Here is an 11492-nt window from a genome sequence, read left to right on the forward strand (position 1 = left end):
ACAGGCAGGCAGGCAGACCGATGCAAGTATATAATATACATGTGTTCGCAGTTCATGATCAGAAATAACAAAGTCGTTAATAAATAGCAATCGCACAAAGCAAAAGGCTTGGGTATTATGAGTGGATATTATATCGGGTATACTTCGAAGGGATCAAATATGGCGTTTGGTTCCTCCCTATTTTATCTATTCTCGTGAAATCTTGCCGGGCAACGGTGATCAATTACTCAAGCTGCTTGCTATGAGTTTGGATTTCCTCTTCCGAGAGCGATGCAATCCAGAGGCAGCGTTCGATAATGCCCTGCACCGGCGCAAAGGTGTACTTGGTACTAGCATCAATCAAGCGAAGAAGACTTTTCACTATCTTGGCGGTTGTGCGATAGCGTTCGAAATTGATCAAAGGCTCTCCATCATGGGCTGCAACCTGTGCCGGCTTCTGAGAGTTGTATGTAAGGTCATGTACATACAAACCTATTCTCCAGTTAGCTTTCGCTCTCAAACTATCTGTGGGCTGCAAGATGAAACTTACCAACAAATGGAATGCAACCTCCTTGTACATTTGCTGTTTCCATTTCGACACGAAGGTCATGGAAATTACGCACTGGCTGTATAAGCACTTCCATATCTTTTAAGAGACTTTTATCATCAGATGGCACAAGTGACCAAGTCCTTTGAAGCCGAGAGCAGTCGGTAGAAGATAGCGCAATGGCAATCTGAAGCATGGTCGCATAATTACACATGTGTCTGGCATGTGCAGCCGTATGGATGAATTTCGTAATAGTGCGAGCCCGTTCATGGATATCACGTGTGAGAACTATCTCCGAGAGAATCCATTTCACCATTAGGTTGAAACGTCCCACTACAAGATCGATGCCCCGGCGTTCCTCTTCCATGAGAAATTGCACCCAGCTCACCGATGAGGGAGATCCACTACTCCATCTCATGTCAACAAGATCCTTCCAGTCGATTTCACTAAGTGCAGCCATTTCAATTATCGTCAATTGTTGGGCGAGAGTTTGGGATTCACAAGAAAGGATGAAAGGTACATGGTCAGGTTCGGGATACTGGTATTGACGGTCCCATTCTGACCGAGAAAGAACATCGCTAGAGACGTGTTGTGTATTTATTGCTCGCATGGGCGCTGGCTCGATGTTTCGACTGGGAGATGGATCCGGTGTCAAGGGAGGGGCCTGGAAAAGAGCAGGATTCAAGGGAGATGCACAAGAGGTCACAGATCGATGTTGTATGGTCATTGGAGGAGTAGGGGGGTGCGCGAGAGGATGGCGTGGTATACCTAACGACGATCGGCTCATGCTGTCGGTATAAAGTGAAAGCCGTTGATTGGCGGCCTCTTGGGAATTGATTAAGTCAGCAGAATCCTCAGAAAGGCCTGAGAGACGGTGACTAAAGCCGTGAGGCGCCGGGAACGTTGAGCCTCGTGGAATGCGCTTGATACTTTCGGTCTCCTTCACAATATCGAAGGAAGGGTGCGATGATTCTGTATCCCATGTGTATTTACTTGATGCGTCACTTGGCTGTACTCGACCAGACACAGCCTGATGTGAACTGATCCGGCTCTGGCTAGGCTTTTTCATTGATTCATCGCTGAGTCCACGTTCAAGGAGAGGTATAGAGCTGTACGAATCTTCCGACTCTGCAAGCGACTCGGAATAAGGCCTGCGAGGAACACTGCGCCCTCGCAAGTGCGAATAAGTCGAACTTTCGCTGGCCAATGTTTGGCGTCTATGGACCCCAGTGTCCCATCCCGTGCGAGTATGAGGAGTGTGGTGGAACTCCTGTTCACGTGCGCTACCTTGGACCTGGGTGGTTTGTTGCGGCTCGGCAGCAGTGTCAGTGGACATTCCTGTCCATTTGCCTTCAAGCTTCATCAATGCTGACTCGACTCCCCCGTCGTCGTCGTCTGGAATTTGCGCAAACTGCGCAATGGCGGCCTCGAATGAACGCCTTAGGTCCTGTGATGAATGTGTTTGTAGGAGTGAGAATCGAGGGTTAGGAGGAATTAAATGGGTCTGAGGCCTCGAATGAACATCTGCTAAGTGTGTAGCTGCGCTATCAGCGGTGGAGCTTTGGTAAGTGGTACCTGACACAAAAGACGCTGGATGTGAACGTAATGGACTGCCAAGGCCATCTCGCATCTGACGTAGATCTCCACCAGGGCGTCTGCGAAGTGTCGGACCAGCCGGTTTCTCAACATTTCCAGGCGAGCCTTGGTCTAAACTCGGAAGATCTGGCTCGGCGACCACTGCTAGACGCTGTCTTGATATTCCACTCTGGAAAGAAGCATATTTGCGAAGACGGAGTGATGGTGAGGTCCTTTTCCAGGATGTCGACCCACGCCCTACAGAGCTAGATCTTTGTGATGCAAAGAGGCCTGGCGGGCGCAGGAAATGGGAGGCTCTGCTTAGTGATCTAGTGTCCGTGTCGTCAAAATATATGGGCAACATATATTCATCACCGGCAACTGTTGATCTTTGGGATTGAGGATAGAAAGAAGTAGCTCTCGGAGTAATAGGTGAATTCTCACCATTCAGAAAGCCGGGGGGTTGTTCGAGACCAACTGCGCCCGACATGAGAGGATTTCTTAAACCAGTGTCATCAACGATGACGATAGATTTACTGCCACCCGTCAATACGCTTTTAGCTCGGCCTTGGTCAGGCCGAAGGGCCGGGTGGTCAAGTTCATCGCCATCTACACCGTGTCCGAGCCAGGATCTTCTGGACCGTGGAGTACCCACCTCCTGAACTAGGTCACCTTCTTTGGCATCGGCATACCCAGTAAGAGCACGGTGGTACTGTTGCAACGACCTATCACACAAGATATCAATTCGCGTCGGTTTCTTGGCCGCGGTCGCTGCCTTCCTGTCTCGGTAATAATCCGAACCATACGAGACATTTGTTGGCATAGCCGACGTTTTGCCTCGAGTTGACGGGGAGAAAGGCCCGTTGGTGTTCCGCGTAGATGCACCTTGGGCTCCATTTCTGCCGTTCAGAGCACGGCGTATCGACCCAATAATCGTCTTGACGCCAGAACTCGAAGTAGCAGGCTTAAATGTCTCTTCAGGCTGGCTTCGTCGGTCCGTGCCAGATGACGACGGCAGAGGGGGAGATGGCGGGGCCATCATTGTCATATACGACTCAGCCGGAGCATATAGTTCACCGCGTATCAAGCTGCCGAGGTTCAAGGTATCCGGGGTTGCGAGGTGCCCTTGAGAGTCGAGTTTGAGCAAAGATGAATGCACTCTGCCGTCTCGCGCAGAATCTGAGAAGCTACCACTGCGTTTATGTGCATGGCTATGAAAGGGAAAGCGCCTCGATGTGACTGGGGAAGAAGTAGGGGGATCCTGCAGTGACCCCACTGGCTTCAAAGGCGTAAGAGGTACTGGATGTGGCCCCTTGGTGTCCATAACTAACATAGAGAGGCGTTTGGGAGATTTAGGCGGTAGCGAACACGACGTTGCGTGAAAACTCCGGTCACTGTCCGCCGAAACTGGCATACTTTTGGCCGTAGCTGATGAATCATTCCGCACATGTGGTGGCCGAGGCCGGCCTTCACGATCCTGACTACTTGTAGTACGGACCATTTTTAGTTGGCTTTCAGCATAGCCTGTCGCTAGCTGTTCATCACCGCCCGGAACAATGAGGTAGTCTGGGGTGTGATATGCGATGTGTTGATCCTGGAAATCCCAGTAGGCAGAACATCTTCCATACCAGCATCGTTTGAGGTCGATGAGGATCTTTAGATCACTCGTTCCGCCACCTTCTCGAGCCTTGACATTATCGTACATACGATTGATCGTTTCACAGAAACGAACCCGAAGGTCATAGTCGGGAATAAAATCATCGACAAAGTAATTCAAGATCCAATGTCGGAGAGCTGCAAACGTGCGAATACGAATGATTCTCCCATCGTCTTGCAGGCGGTTAATTGCCCACTGCAGTCGTGCAAGCAGAAGAGCAAGGAGAGAGCTGGCGGAGAGATATGAACGAAAGGTAAGAAAGAAATCCGAGACCAGTTCATAATCCATGAAAGATTCGGACGATATCTGCGCGACGATGCGGGCCGGGGTAGCAGCGCTGATGTCCTTGGTACGAGGAATATACCGAACTACCCTACCATCATCCATCTCCGAAACCAAATTCTCGAAAATGGACGGCTCAATGGGCTCCTTCAGCTCGTAGAGAATTGGTTTGTCGGTGGCAGTAGAGCCCCGGGTTAACTCTATGGCAGGTGTTCCCGAGAACATCGAGGCGGCAAAGGACGGCCTATCTGGTTGGCTAAGATAAATATCAGAGATCGGACCAGGGTTCAAACTTTCCCGCAAGAAGCGCGCGGCGAGAAAGTTGTCGGATAACGAGGCCCTCGAGTATATAGAATTGTACAGGGGAGTGCTTCCATCGGCACCATAATGGGAAAAGTCCCAGCCGTAATGGGGTATTGAAGTCCCCGGGTTTGGGCGTAAAGATCCATCTGCAGACTTGGGTCGGTCCTCTGATCGATCAATGAAAATACGGAAGTCCCCGTTGGCTCCTACACGAAAGGTTGATCCCTGCTCCGAAATTGTTGAAAAGGAGCGCGCTCTGGGACGTGGACGACGGAGGGAACGATATGGTCCAGATCGCGTCAATTCTGTTTTGATCGACTGACCGTCGTCGCACGTTTCTTCAGGTACGAGTTCCGGGCGCAGCTCCGAGAGCTGCGAGTTGGACCACCGCGAAGGTTCGTCCACTCTATGACCATCGAGTCCGCGCGAGTGGACGTGCTCGCCTTTGGATTGGTCGTCGGACGGAGCAAAGGGCTGTGGACGAGGTTCCTTAAGAGACTGGTTCCGAATCGGTCTAAAAGGTAAGCGCACTAGTTAGTTCTCTGTTCAGTTTGTAACACCCGTCGCACGAGTCCTAGCGAATTACAACCTAGCCTTACCTCAGGAAAATCTTTCCATTCTGACCAACATTTCCAACCGTGAAATGGTTCGGTTCTCTCGTTGCTGCAGGCGTATCACGTGGAGAGGCCGGGGCGTCGAGTCGTTTGGAGGAACGCTTCCGAAGTAATTCATGACTGTCCTTCACTCGTAGAAATGACGTTGCTATTCTCTCCCTTGCTGTCTTCGAGCCCAGTTTTATTTTCTCTCCCACATTGTTTCCCTGTGCCACTGTGTGGGCGCGTCGCAAAGTGCATGTCGCATTCTTGTCCTCGGGACTGCTCTGCGTATTCGAACCCAAGTTACGTTCGAGTAAAGCTGTTATCGATTTGCCTTGTGCATGACCAAGTTTCCCACCGGGCGACTCAACGAGCGACGTATTCGGCTCCATGTTGGATAAGGGAGTGTACCCAACACACGCCTCTTCTCACCAAGGACCAGGAGAGGGTCCCTCCCCTTACGGATGGCGAATATAGAACCTTTCATCCACCGAGTTGAAAAATTCTAGATAGTATAAGAGAGCATTAACAGCCTCAGCCGGGATCGCAGTCCGTTCTTGTGACACGACATGACCAGACTCAGTACGATTGGAAAGATCAAACGTTCGTGTAAATGCGACGGGACATGGGGATTTTCTTTTCTTTCTTTGTTATGTCGTAGGGAAGATGGTAGTCGATATTCGGGAAACAACCAGAAAAAGAAAATCGTAGGTACAGTGAAGAGGGAGGAATAATATCAATAGAAAAAGTACCAGTAAGAACGACGTAAACAGTGATCATTAAAAAAAGAACGGGATAAAGAGAGTGGAGGAGGAGCGGCGCGGTGGAGTTGGAGAAAGAGGAAAAAGAGGCCTAAAGGTACAGATTTAGTGGCCACTAACCAGTGAAAAACTACTGTCCTCCGTACTAAAAGAGTTCCAACAGAGCGGAACCATCCACTGCAGCCGAGAGGAACCATCCAGCAAGTCGTCTTGTTGGGAAACTTGGTACAATACACTCAAGAAACCCAAAAGGACTGTTTGATCTCTTTTTTTTTTTTTTCCTCTTCCTCTTTTATTTTGTTTCGAGATATTTAATTCTTTTTTTTTCCCTAATTTATCAGCGAGGCAAGGCACTTCAAGGAATTTTGGCGCATTCTGCGGAGGATCTGATAGTCAAAGTATATTTCCTGAAAGCAAGTATGTTCACTTGGTACTAAACGAGAGGGGAGTCCCTCTTTCGAGGGATTGCAGATATTAAGTCACCCACTTGGCTTCACCCTCCGATGATGATCTTAGCCATACCAAGTGCGGAGTACTCGTGAACTACTGAATCGCCTACTAGTAGTTCTCTTTTAAAAGTCGGTCAGCTGAGAAGGTGTTGATCAACCAAAATCCAGATCGTGGGACGACCTCGCCCCAGTAAATTGTAACCGCGGTACGACTCGTTAGGAGACTAAGTGGCCGTGAGAACGACGCGTCTATCTCTGATCAAAGGCTGTCATGCCATACACTCGACTTCTTATCGACTTTCTATACCTACTGCTAGTTAGAGTAAGAGTTCCTCGGGTGTGAGTGGATTACTATCTATTACATGATGATAAATGGTTCCATAGAATTAGACTCGTCATGGGCGCCCTCAGGCCCGACTCATAAGAGTTGATCGGGTTCAAATTTATCTACCTATTCTACAATGCTGGCGATGCTCGTGCATTGATTCTACACTCGACACACCTCGATCTGTCAAATCAGACTTTCTGTGGTCGGCTTACCGACAGTTGATGTCTACTTCAATAGCCCGCGAGGTAGCATCGAATAGCCTGTCAAAAATACTACCTCACGGAGCTAAAATAAAACGAAGAGAAAAGAAAAGAAAAGAGCTCCATGATTGGACCCAAGGCCTTGGGAATATTAGAGCTTTCTTTCACTTTTGCTTTTTTTTTTTTCTTTTCTTTTTTTACGTATCATATTTCTTTTCTTCCCCTTCTGGTGTTAATAAGGGCCAGTCCGCGAGGTGCAGTCTCCAACCTCGGAATTTAGGGACAGTAAGGAATGTGGAGCCTCTTGAAAATTGGGAATTTGGGCACATCGAATGATCAGCCCATTTCCGACATCCTGGATATTACCCAACATTATTCATTAATAATACCCCTTAGATCCCAACTGCACAGGATTTAAAGGAAAGGGGAGAGAGGAAATAAAGAAAAGGAGATACTCTCCTCGGCTATAATACAAGGCAAAAGGGGAGATTAAAAAAAAAGGGGGGGGGAATCCTAGAAGGAAAAATGAAAAGAGAAAAAGATCATAAATAAGAATAATAATAATAATAATAATAACCAGCATGAAATCACATTGGCCAATCCGTCCAAGCTGCGTGCAGTCGACTTACATTAGCACTTGCGTTGGTCGGGGTATTCGGAAGCCGTTAGGTGCCAATAGCAAGCAGAGTTCAGGGCCCCAAAATGACAGGAGTTTTACCAGCCTCGGGAATGACGCCGTCTATCAACCTTGGACTATCATTCTTCCGGTTAGCCTGTTGACCGTTGTGGCGGGTCTGAGGACGATCGTCCCTTAGCGTCCAGTATTTAAGGGATGGAATGATTCCACAACCAGGCGAGGATAGTTTTCCTAAAAGATAAAAAAGAAAAAAAAAACATGTCTCCTATTCAGGTAGCTAGACCTCTAGAACTTTCTATTCCTAGAAAAGGAGATAGATAGATCTACGGAGTATAATGGGCGGGACCCTCTATATGAGAGTGTACGTACCTTTGTTCAGTACCAAATTCCCGTTCAGTTCATTGATTAGGGAACTTCGTCTCAAAAAGCACAAAGAGAACGGTTAAAAATACCTAAAAGAATGATCGTTGAAGTACAAGGCAGCCCCAACAGACGACAAAGAAAACTAACCGCAAACTGACCTCTAATCATTAGGGCTTAGACTGCCAAAATTTAGATGTAAGGCGCCGAAGCCTTGCAGTACCTACTAAAGTGGATCAATATACCCAGTGCGGTTGGACGTTAAGAGAGTGATTTACCCTACTTCGGGGCCACGAGAAGCTATCCAAGATTCATAATGGAAGGCAGCGAATAGGGTGAAGTTCGGATCAGGGAAAGTTGATGGGTCAAAAGTCAGAACCCACCTCCCTGTCGTTCCGTTAGTCCGTAGTCCGTAGTCCGTAGTGAGTTAACTATCTGCATGCATACTGCAACACGATAGAGTATATACTTCAACTTCTTGCTCATATGATCAGAAGAAACATGAGCTATACTCCGTACTTTTGTGAATTCGGGACGGTTTAAGAAAAGTAGCCATCTGATCTTCGATCCGAAACCTTAAGAAGCCAATATGAGCCGGTCAACTCAACGCTAGGCCTTTTCTTACATTATGTGGGGATTCTCTCAAGTCGACTACTGTCTCATGTCAAACTCTGTTGGCCTTGAACAATGAAGTGGTCTTTTGCCCGTGTTTAGGCAGCCTACCAGCAAGGCAATTGACCTGTCACGAGCACATATCTCGCAAAGATATATTTTAGAGGCGGTAAGAAGAAAAGCGCGGTGGCTATCAGTAGTATTACACAGCAAGGCAAATAGTGCGATCACAGGCTAATTATAAGCCTACCTGGTAGGACCCCAGATGTCTTCGAAGAAATTAGCCCGTAAATAAAGCTTGTGACTCATTCTTTACGCACAGATAGAATTGCAAAATAAACCAATAATTATTCCCACAAAATTGCGTCATTCATCGTTGGATAATGGATAGTCCACAACTTCGTCCTTTTCAGCTACCAGAGCTTGCAGACGGGCTTCTTTGTCGGGCAGTTAAACGCTTCCTTGAATTCTCGAGAATTTTCCATCGTTCCCTGTCGTGATCGTAAGCTGCGCTGCTTCGTAAGATGTTCTATTTAATCACAAAAACTGGTTCAAAACTGAAGAAGCAAAAAGAAAACCATAGCACTCACAATAATCCTTGCTGGTTTGGGGGCATGTGGGTCGTTGTAGATAGCCTTTCGAGCGGCTTCTGCAGTAGTCTTACTACACCACCAGTTTGCATATGAAATGAAGAAGAGCTGCTCCTTGGTAAACTTTGAAAGGCCAGGTAGCTGAGGATCCGGGGAGACCTGCTCATGCTTTTTCCAAGCGTGATATGCCGCACCAATGCCTCCAGCATCCGCGATGTTCTCACCAAGAGTAAGACGTCCGTTGACGTGGAGGGGCTCCGAATCCTGCTCAGGAGCGGTGAATTCCGAGTACTGGTCGACGAAACACTGGGCTCGTTCTTCGAACGCGTCGACCGTCTTGTCATCCCACCAATCAGTATAGTTTCCAGTCTCGTCGTAGTGTCTACCCGTCGAATCGAATGCTATTGCAGCAATGTAAGTCAATACGTCCCTCAGTTGCCCCCAACTATACATGTTGTCTCGCTACTTACCATGTGATAGCTCGTGTCCACTAACAGCTCCAAACGCTCCATAAGCCAGGTACAAAGGAGCAGACGGCCCGTAAAATGCTGGCGGTTGCATAATTCCGGCAGGGAAAACGATCTCATTGCCAGGAGGGTTGTAATATGCATTTACAGTGGGCGCAGTCATGCTCCATTCATTTTTATCTGTCGGCTTTCCTAGCTTCGACCATTCATTGTATAGGTCGAACTTTGCGGCGGCAACTGTATTCTCGAAGAAAGTTTCGTTGGATACCTTGAGGTGCTGATAGTATCTCTCCACGTCTGCTGGGTCCATCACATTAGGACTTTTTGTGGGGTAGCCAATCTTCTGAACAATATTCCCAACTTTCTTGATCGCCAGATCTCTCACTTCGGAGGGCATCCAACTTGTCTGACGTAAGGTATACACGAAACGCTCCTTGATGTCTGACACTATCTGATCACCAAGTTCCTTTGACGCTTCCGAGAACGAATCGAGAACGTAAAAGCGGCTCAATGTCCAGCCAAGGTTATCGTCCAGGGACTTAATGCATTTTCGCCATCTTTCTTCTGTGGCCTGTGGGTCCTTTCCTGCAAGCCTATTGTTAAATTCACGAAGAGGCTGGATTTTCGCGTCTTCTATTTCATCTGCGTAGGTCTGGATAATTTTCCAGTTGAAATAAAGATTGATGATCTCCCTTGGGGTATCGCTTAAAATGGATGATAATGCTTCCATATAGGACGGAGAGCCCACTATCAAACGGTCACCTCTATAACCCGATGGTGCCAACGCTGATATTATATCTGACATGGAGATTTGTGGAAGGAGAGATTGTGTCTCCTCAATGGTCCGCGGGTTATAGGACTTGGTCACATCTTCTTGGCTTTGTGTGTCCGGCGTAACATCTGCTATTTTCGCTTCGAAAGCAACGACGTCACGCAGGTGGTACTTGGTCCCGCCACCAGCGGTAAATTCTCCAAGCACTTTCTCCACTACTGTAGTGTATTCTTTGACAGTTTCCGTATTGTTATAGTATTCCCTTGCTGGAAGTCCGATTTCACCAAGGGGGTTCACAAATATTGCGACCGAGTCCGGGTCACGATCGTCAGACTATAAATGTAAGGCAGGTTCAAAGCCAAAAAGGAGCGTGGATTACTCACAGCAACAAACGGGGATACCAGGGCCTCGACACCGGATTCCATGAGGTAGAGTATTGCTTTTGTTAGGTCGGTATTCGATCCTCTAAGAGAGGTCAAATCTCGGCTATATATCTTCTCGAACTCGGCCAGCATATTATCTAGCGGTTTGCTTCCCCGCTTAGTGACTGTCGTCTCGTCCATACAGGCAGTGTATGCTGCCTTCAATTTCTCAAAATTGTTTGAATCAGCCGGCTCCGAAGGTTTTGAGGAGCTAAGTAAGTGGCGAAGGCGCGTCTGCGCAGTTTCACTCATCATAGTTCCAGCAAATATGGCACCCTGGTCAGGGCGCATGTCATGCCGTTCTCGCCAACCCCCGCAGACATACTGATCGAAATCGGTGCAGGGATTAATTTGATCATAATTCGGGTCAAGGTTATAGAGAATCTCAGATGCGGCGTGTACACATTCGGGGCTCTCGCAAATCGAAGTTGTCACAGGACGCGGAGGAACGCTTTCAGATGGTCCGTCTGATACAACCAGCCACTAGGTCAGTGAAAGTAAGGAAAATGGTAAGGGTAACGGTGACGTACTAGGAATTATAAACCAAAAATAATAAGAGACTGAAATAAATGACAGAATTGCAAATATTGTACAGCGGGCAAGTGAGAACCACGTTGCATTGTTCCTCACAGGGCCCTCCCGAAGCTCTCCAATATGGGTTTCGGCATCTTCGGAATATCCAAGAAACGATCGGCTTTTCTCAAGCTCGGGAGTCGAAACGTCTCGCAAGAGGGAGGTGCTTTCAAGCTCCCCATCGCTGGTACATACATGATAAGCATCCTGCCGCTGTGTAACGAAATGATCGACTGCTTACCTTTTAAGGGGGGAGCTGGGCATGCTGTCCTGCAGGCCGCGCATCTCACCTTTCACACGGGGTACAATCACATTCAATGGTATAAGATAATGAAGATCCCACTAGTCCGCAATATACTTTCATATAAATGCCTTACCTGGC

The 11492-nt window shown here is 47.9% G+C and overlaps 2 protein-coding genes across 2 annotated transcripts; both read right to left on the minus strand.

Moving 5' to 3' along the window:
* Positions 1 to 41: 41 nt before the first annotated feature.
* BDV38DRAFT_219803 (mitotic regulator LTE1) lies at positions 42 to 5568 on the minus strand. The gene is made up of 3 exons (XM_032052776.1): positions 4943 to 5568; positions 530 to 4857; positions 42 to 471 (listed from the first exon to the last, which is right to left on the minus strand). The coding sequence occupies exons 1-3, from the start codon at positions 5329 to 5331 to the stop codon at positions 224 to 226; spliced, it is 4965 nt and encodes a 1654-aa protein (XP_031917129.1). The 5' UTR covers positions 5332 to 5568; the 3' UTR covers positions 42 to 223.
* Positions 5569 to 8245: 2677 nt separating this feature from the next.
* BDV38DRAFT_238588 (M13 family metallopeptidase) lies at positions 8246 to 11492 on the minus strand. Its single transcript, XM_032053684.1, has 6 exons — positions 11352 to 11492; positions 11068 to 11294; positions 10499 to 11004; positions 9347 to 10448; positions 8877 to 9277; positions 8246 to 8777 (listed from the first exon to the last, which is right to left on the minus strand). The coding sequence occupies exons 1-6, from the start codon at positions 11393 to 11395 to the stop codon at positions 8700 to 8702; spliced, it is 2358 nt and encodes a 785-aa protein (XP_031917130.1). The 5' UTR covers positions 11396 to 11492; the 3' UTR covers positions 8246 to 8699.

The sequence above is a fragment of the Aspergillus pseudotamarii genome (assembly GCF_009193445.1).
Source record: "Aspergillus pseudotamarii strain CBS 117625 unplaced genomic scaffold BDV38scaffold_9, whole genome shotgun sequence".
Classification (NCBI taxonomy): domain Eukaryota; kingdom Fungi; phylum Ascomycota; class Eurotiomycetes; order Eurotiales; family Aspergillaceae; genus Aspergillus; species Aspergillus pseudotamarii.

Bases quoted from the DNA above. Each gene is read 5' to 3' on its own strand.
- BDV38DRAFT_219803 (XM_032052776.1), bottom strand. From the start codon at position 5,331: ATGGAGCCGAATACGTCGCTCGTTGAGTCGCCCGGTGGGAAACTTGGT. The intron at 4,858-4,942 runs GTAAGGCTAGGT...CTTACCTTTTAG, and splicing joins AATGGAAAGATTTTCCTGAG to ACCGATTCGGAACCAGTCTC. The intron at 472-529 runs GTAAGTTTCATC...ACTGGAGAATAG, and splicing joins AGGTTGCATTCCATTTGTTG to GTTTGTATGTACATGACCTT.
- BDV38DRAFT_238588 (XM_032053684.1), bottom strand. From the start codon at position 11,395: ATGCGCGGCCTGCAGGACAGCATGCCCAGCTCCCCCCTTAAAAG. The intron at 11,295-11,351 runs GTAAGCAGTCGA...TGTATGTACCAG, and splicing joins CCCAGCTCCCCCCTTAAAAG to CGATGGGGAGCTTGAAAGCA. The intron at 11,005-11,067 runs GTACGTCACCGT...TGGTTGTATCAG, and splicing joins TTTTTGGTTTATAATTCCTA to ACGGACCATCTGAAAGCGTT.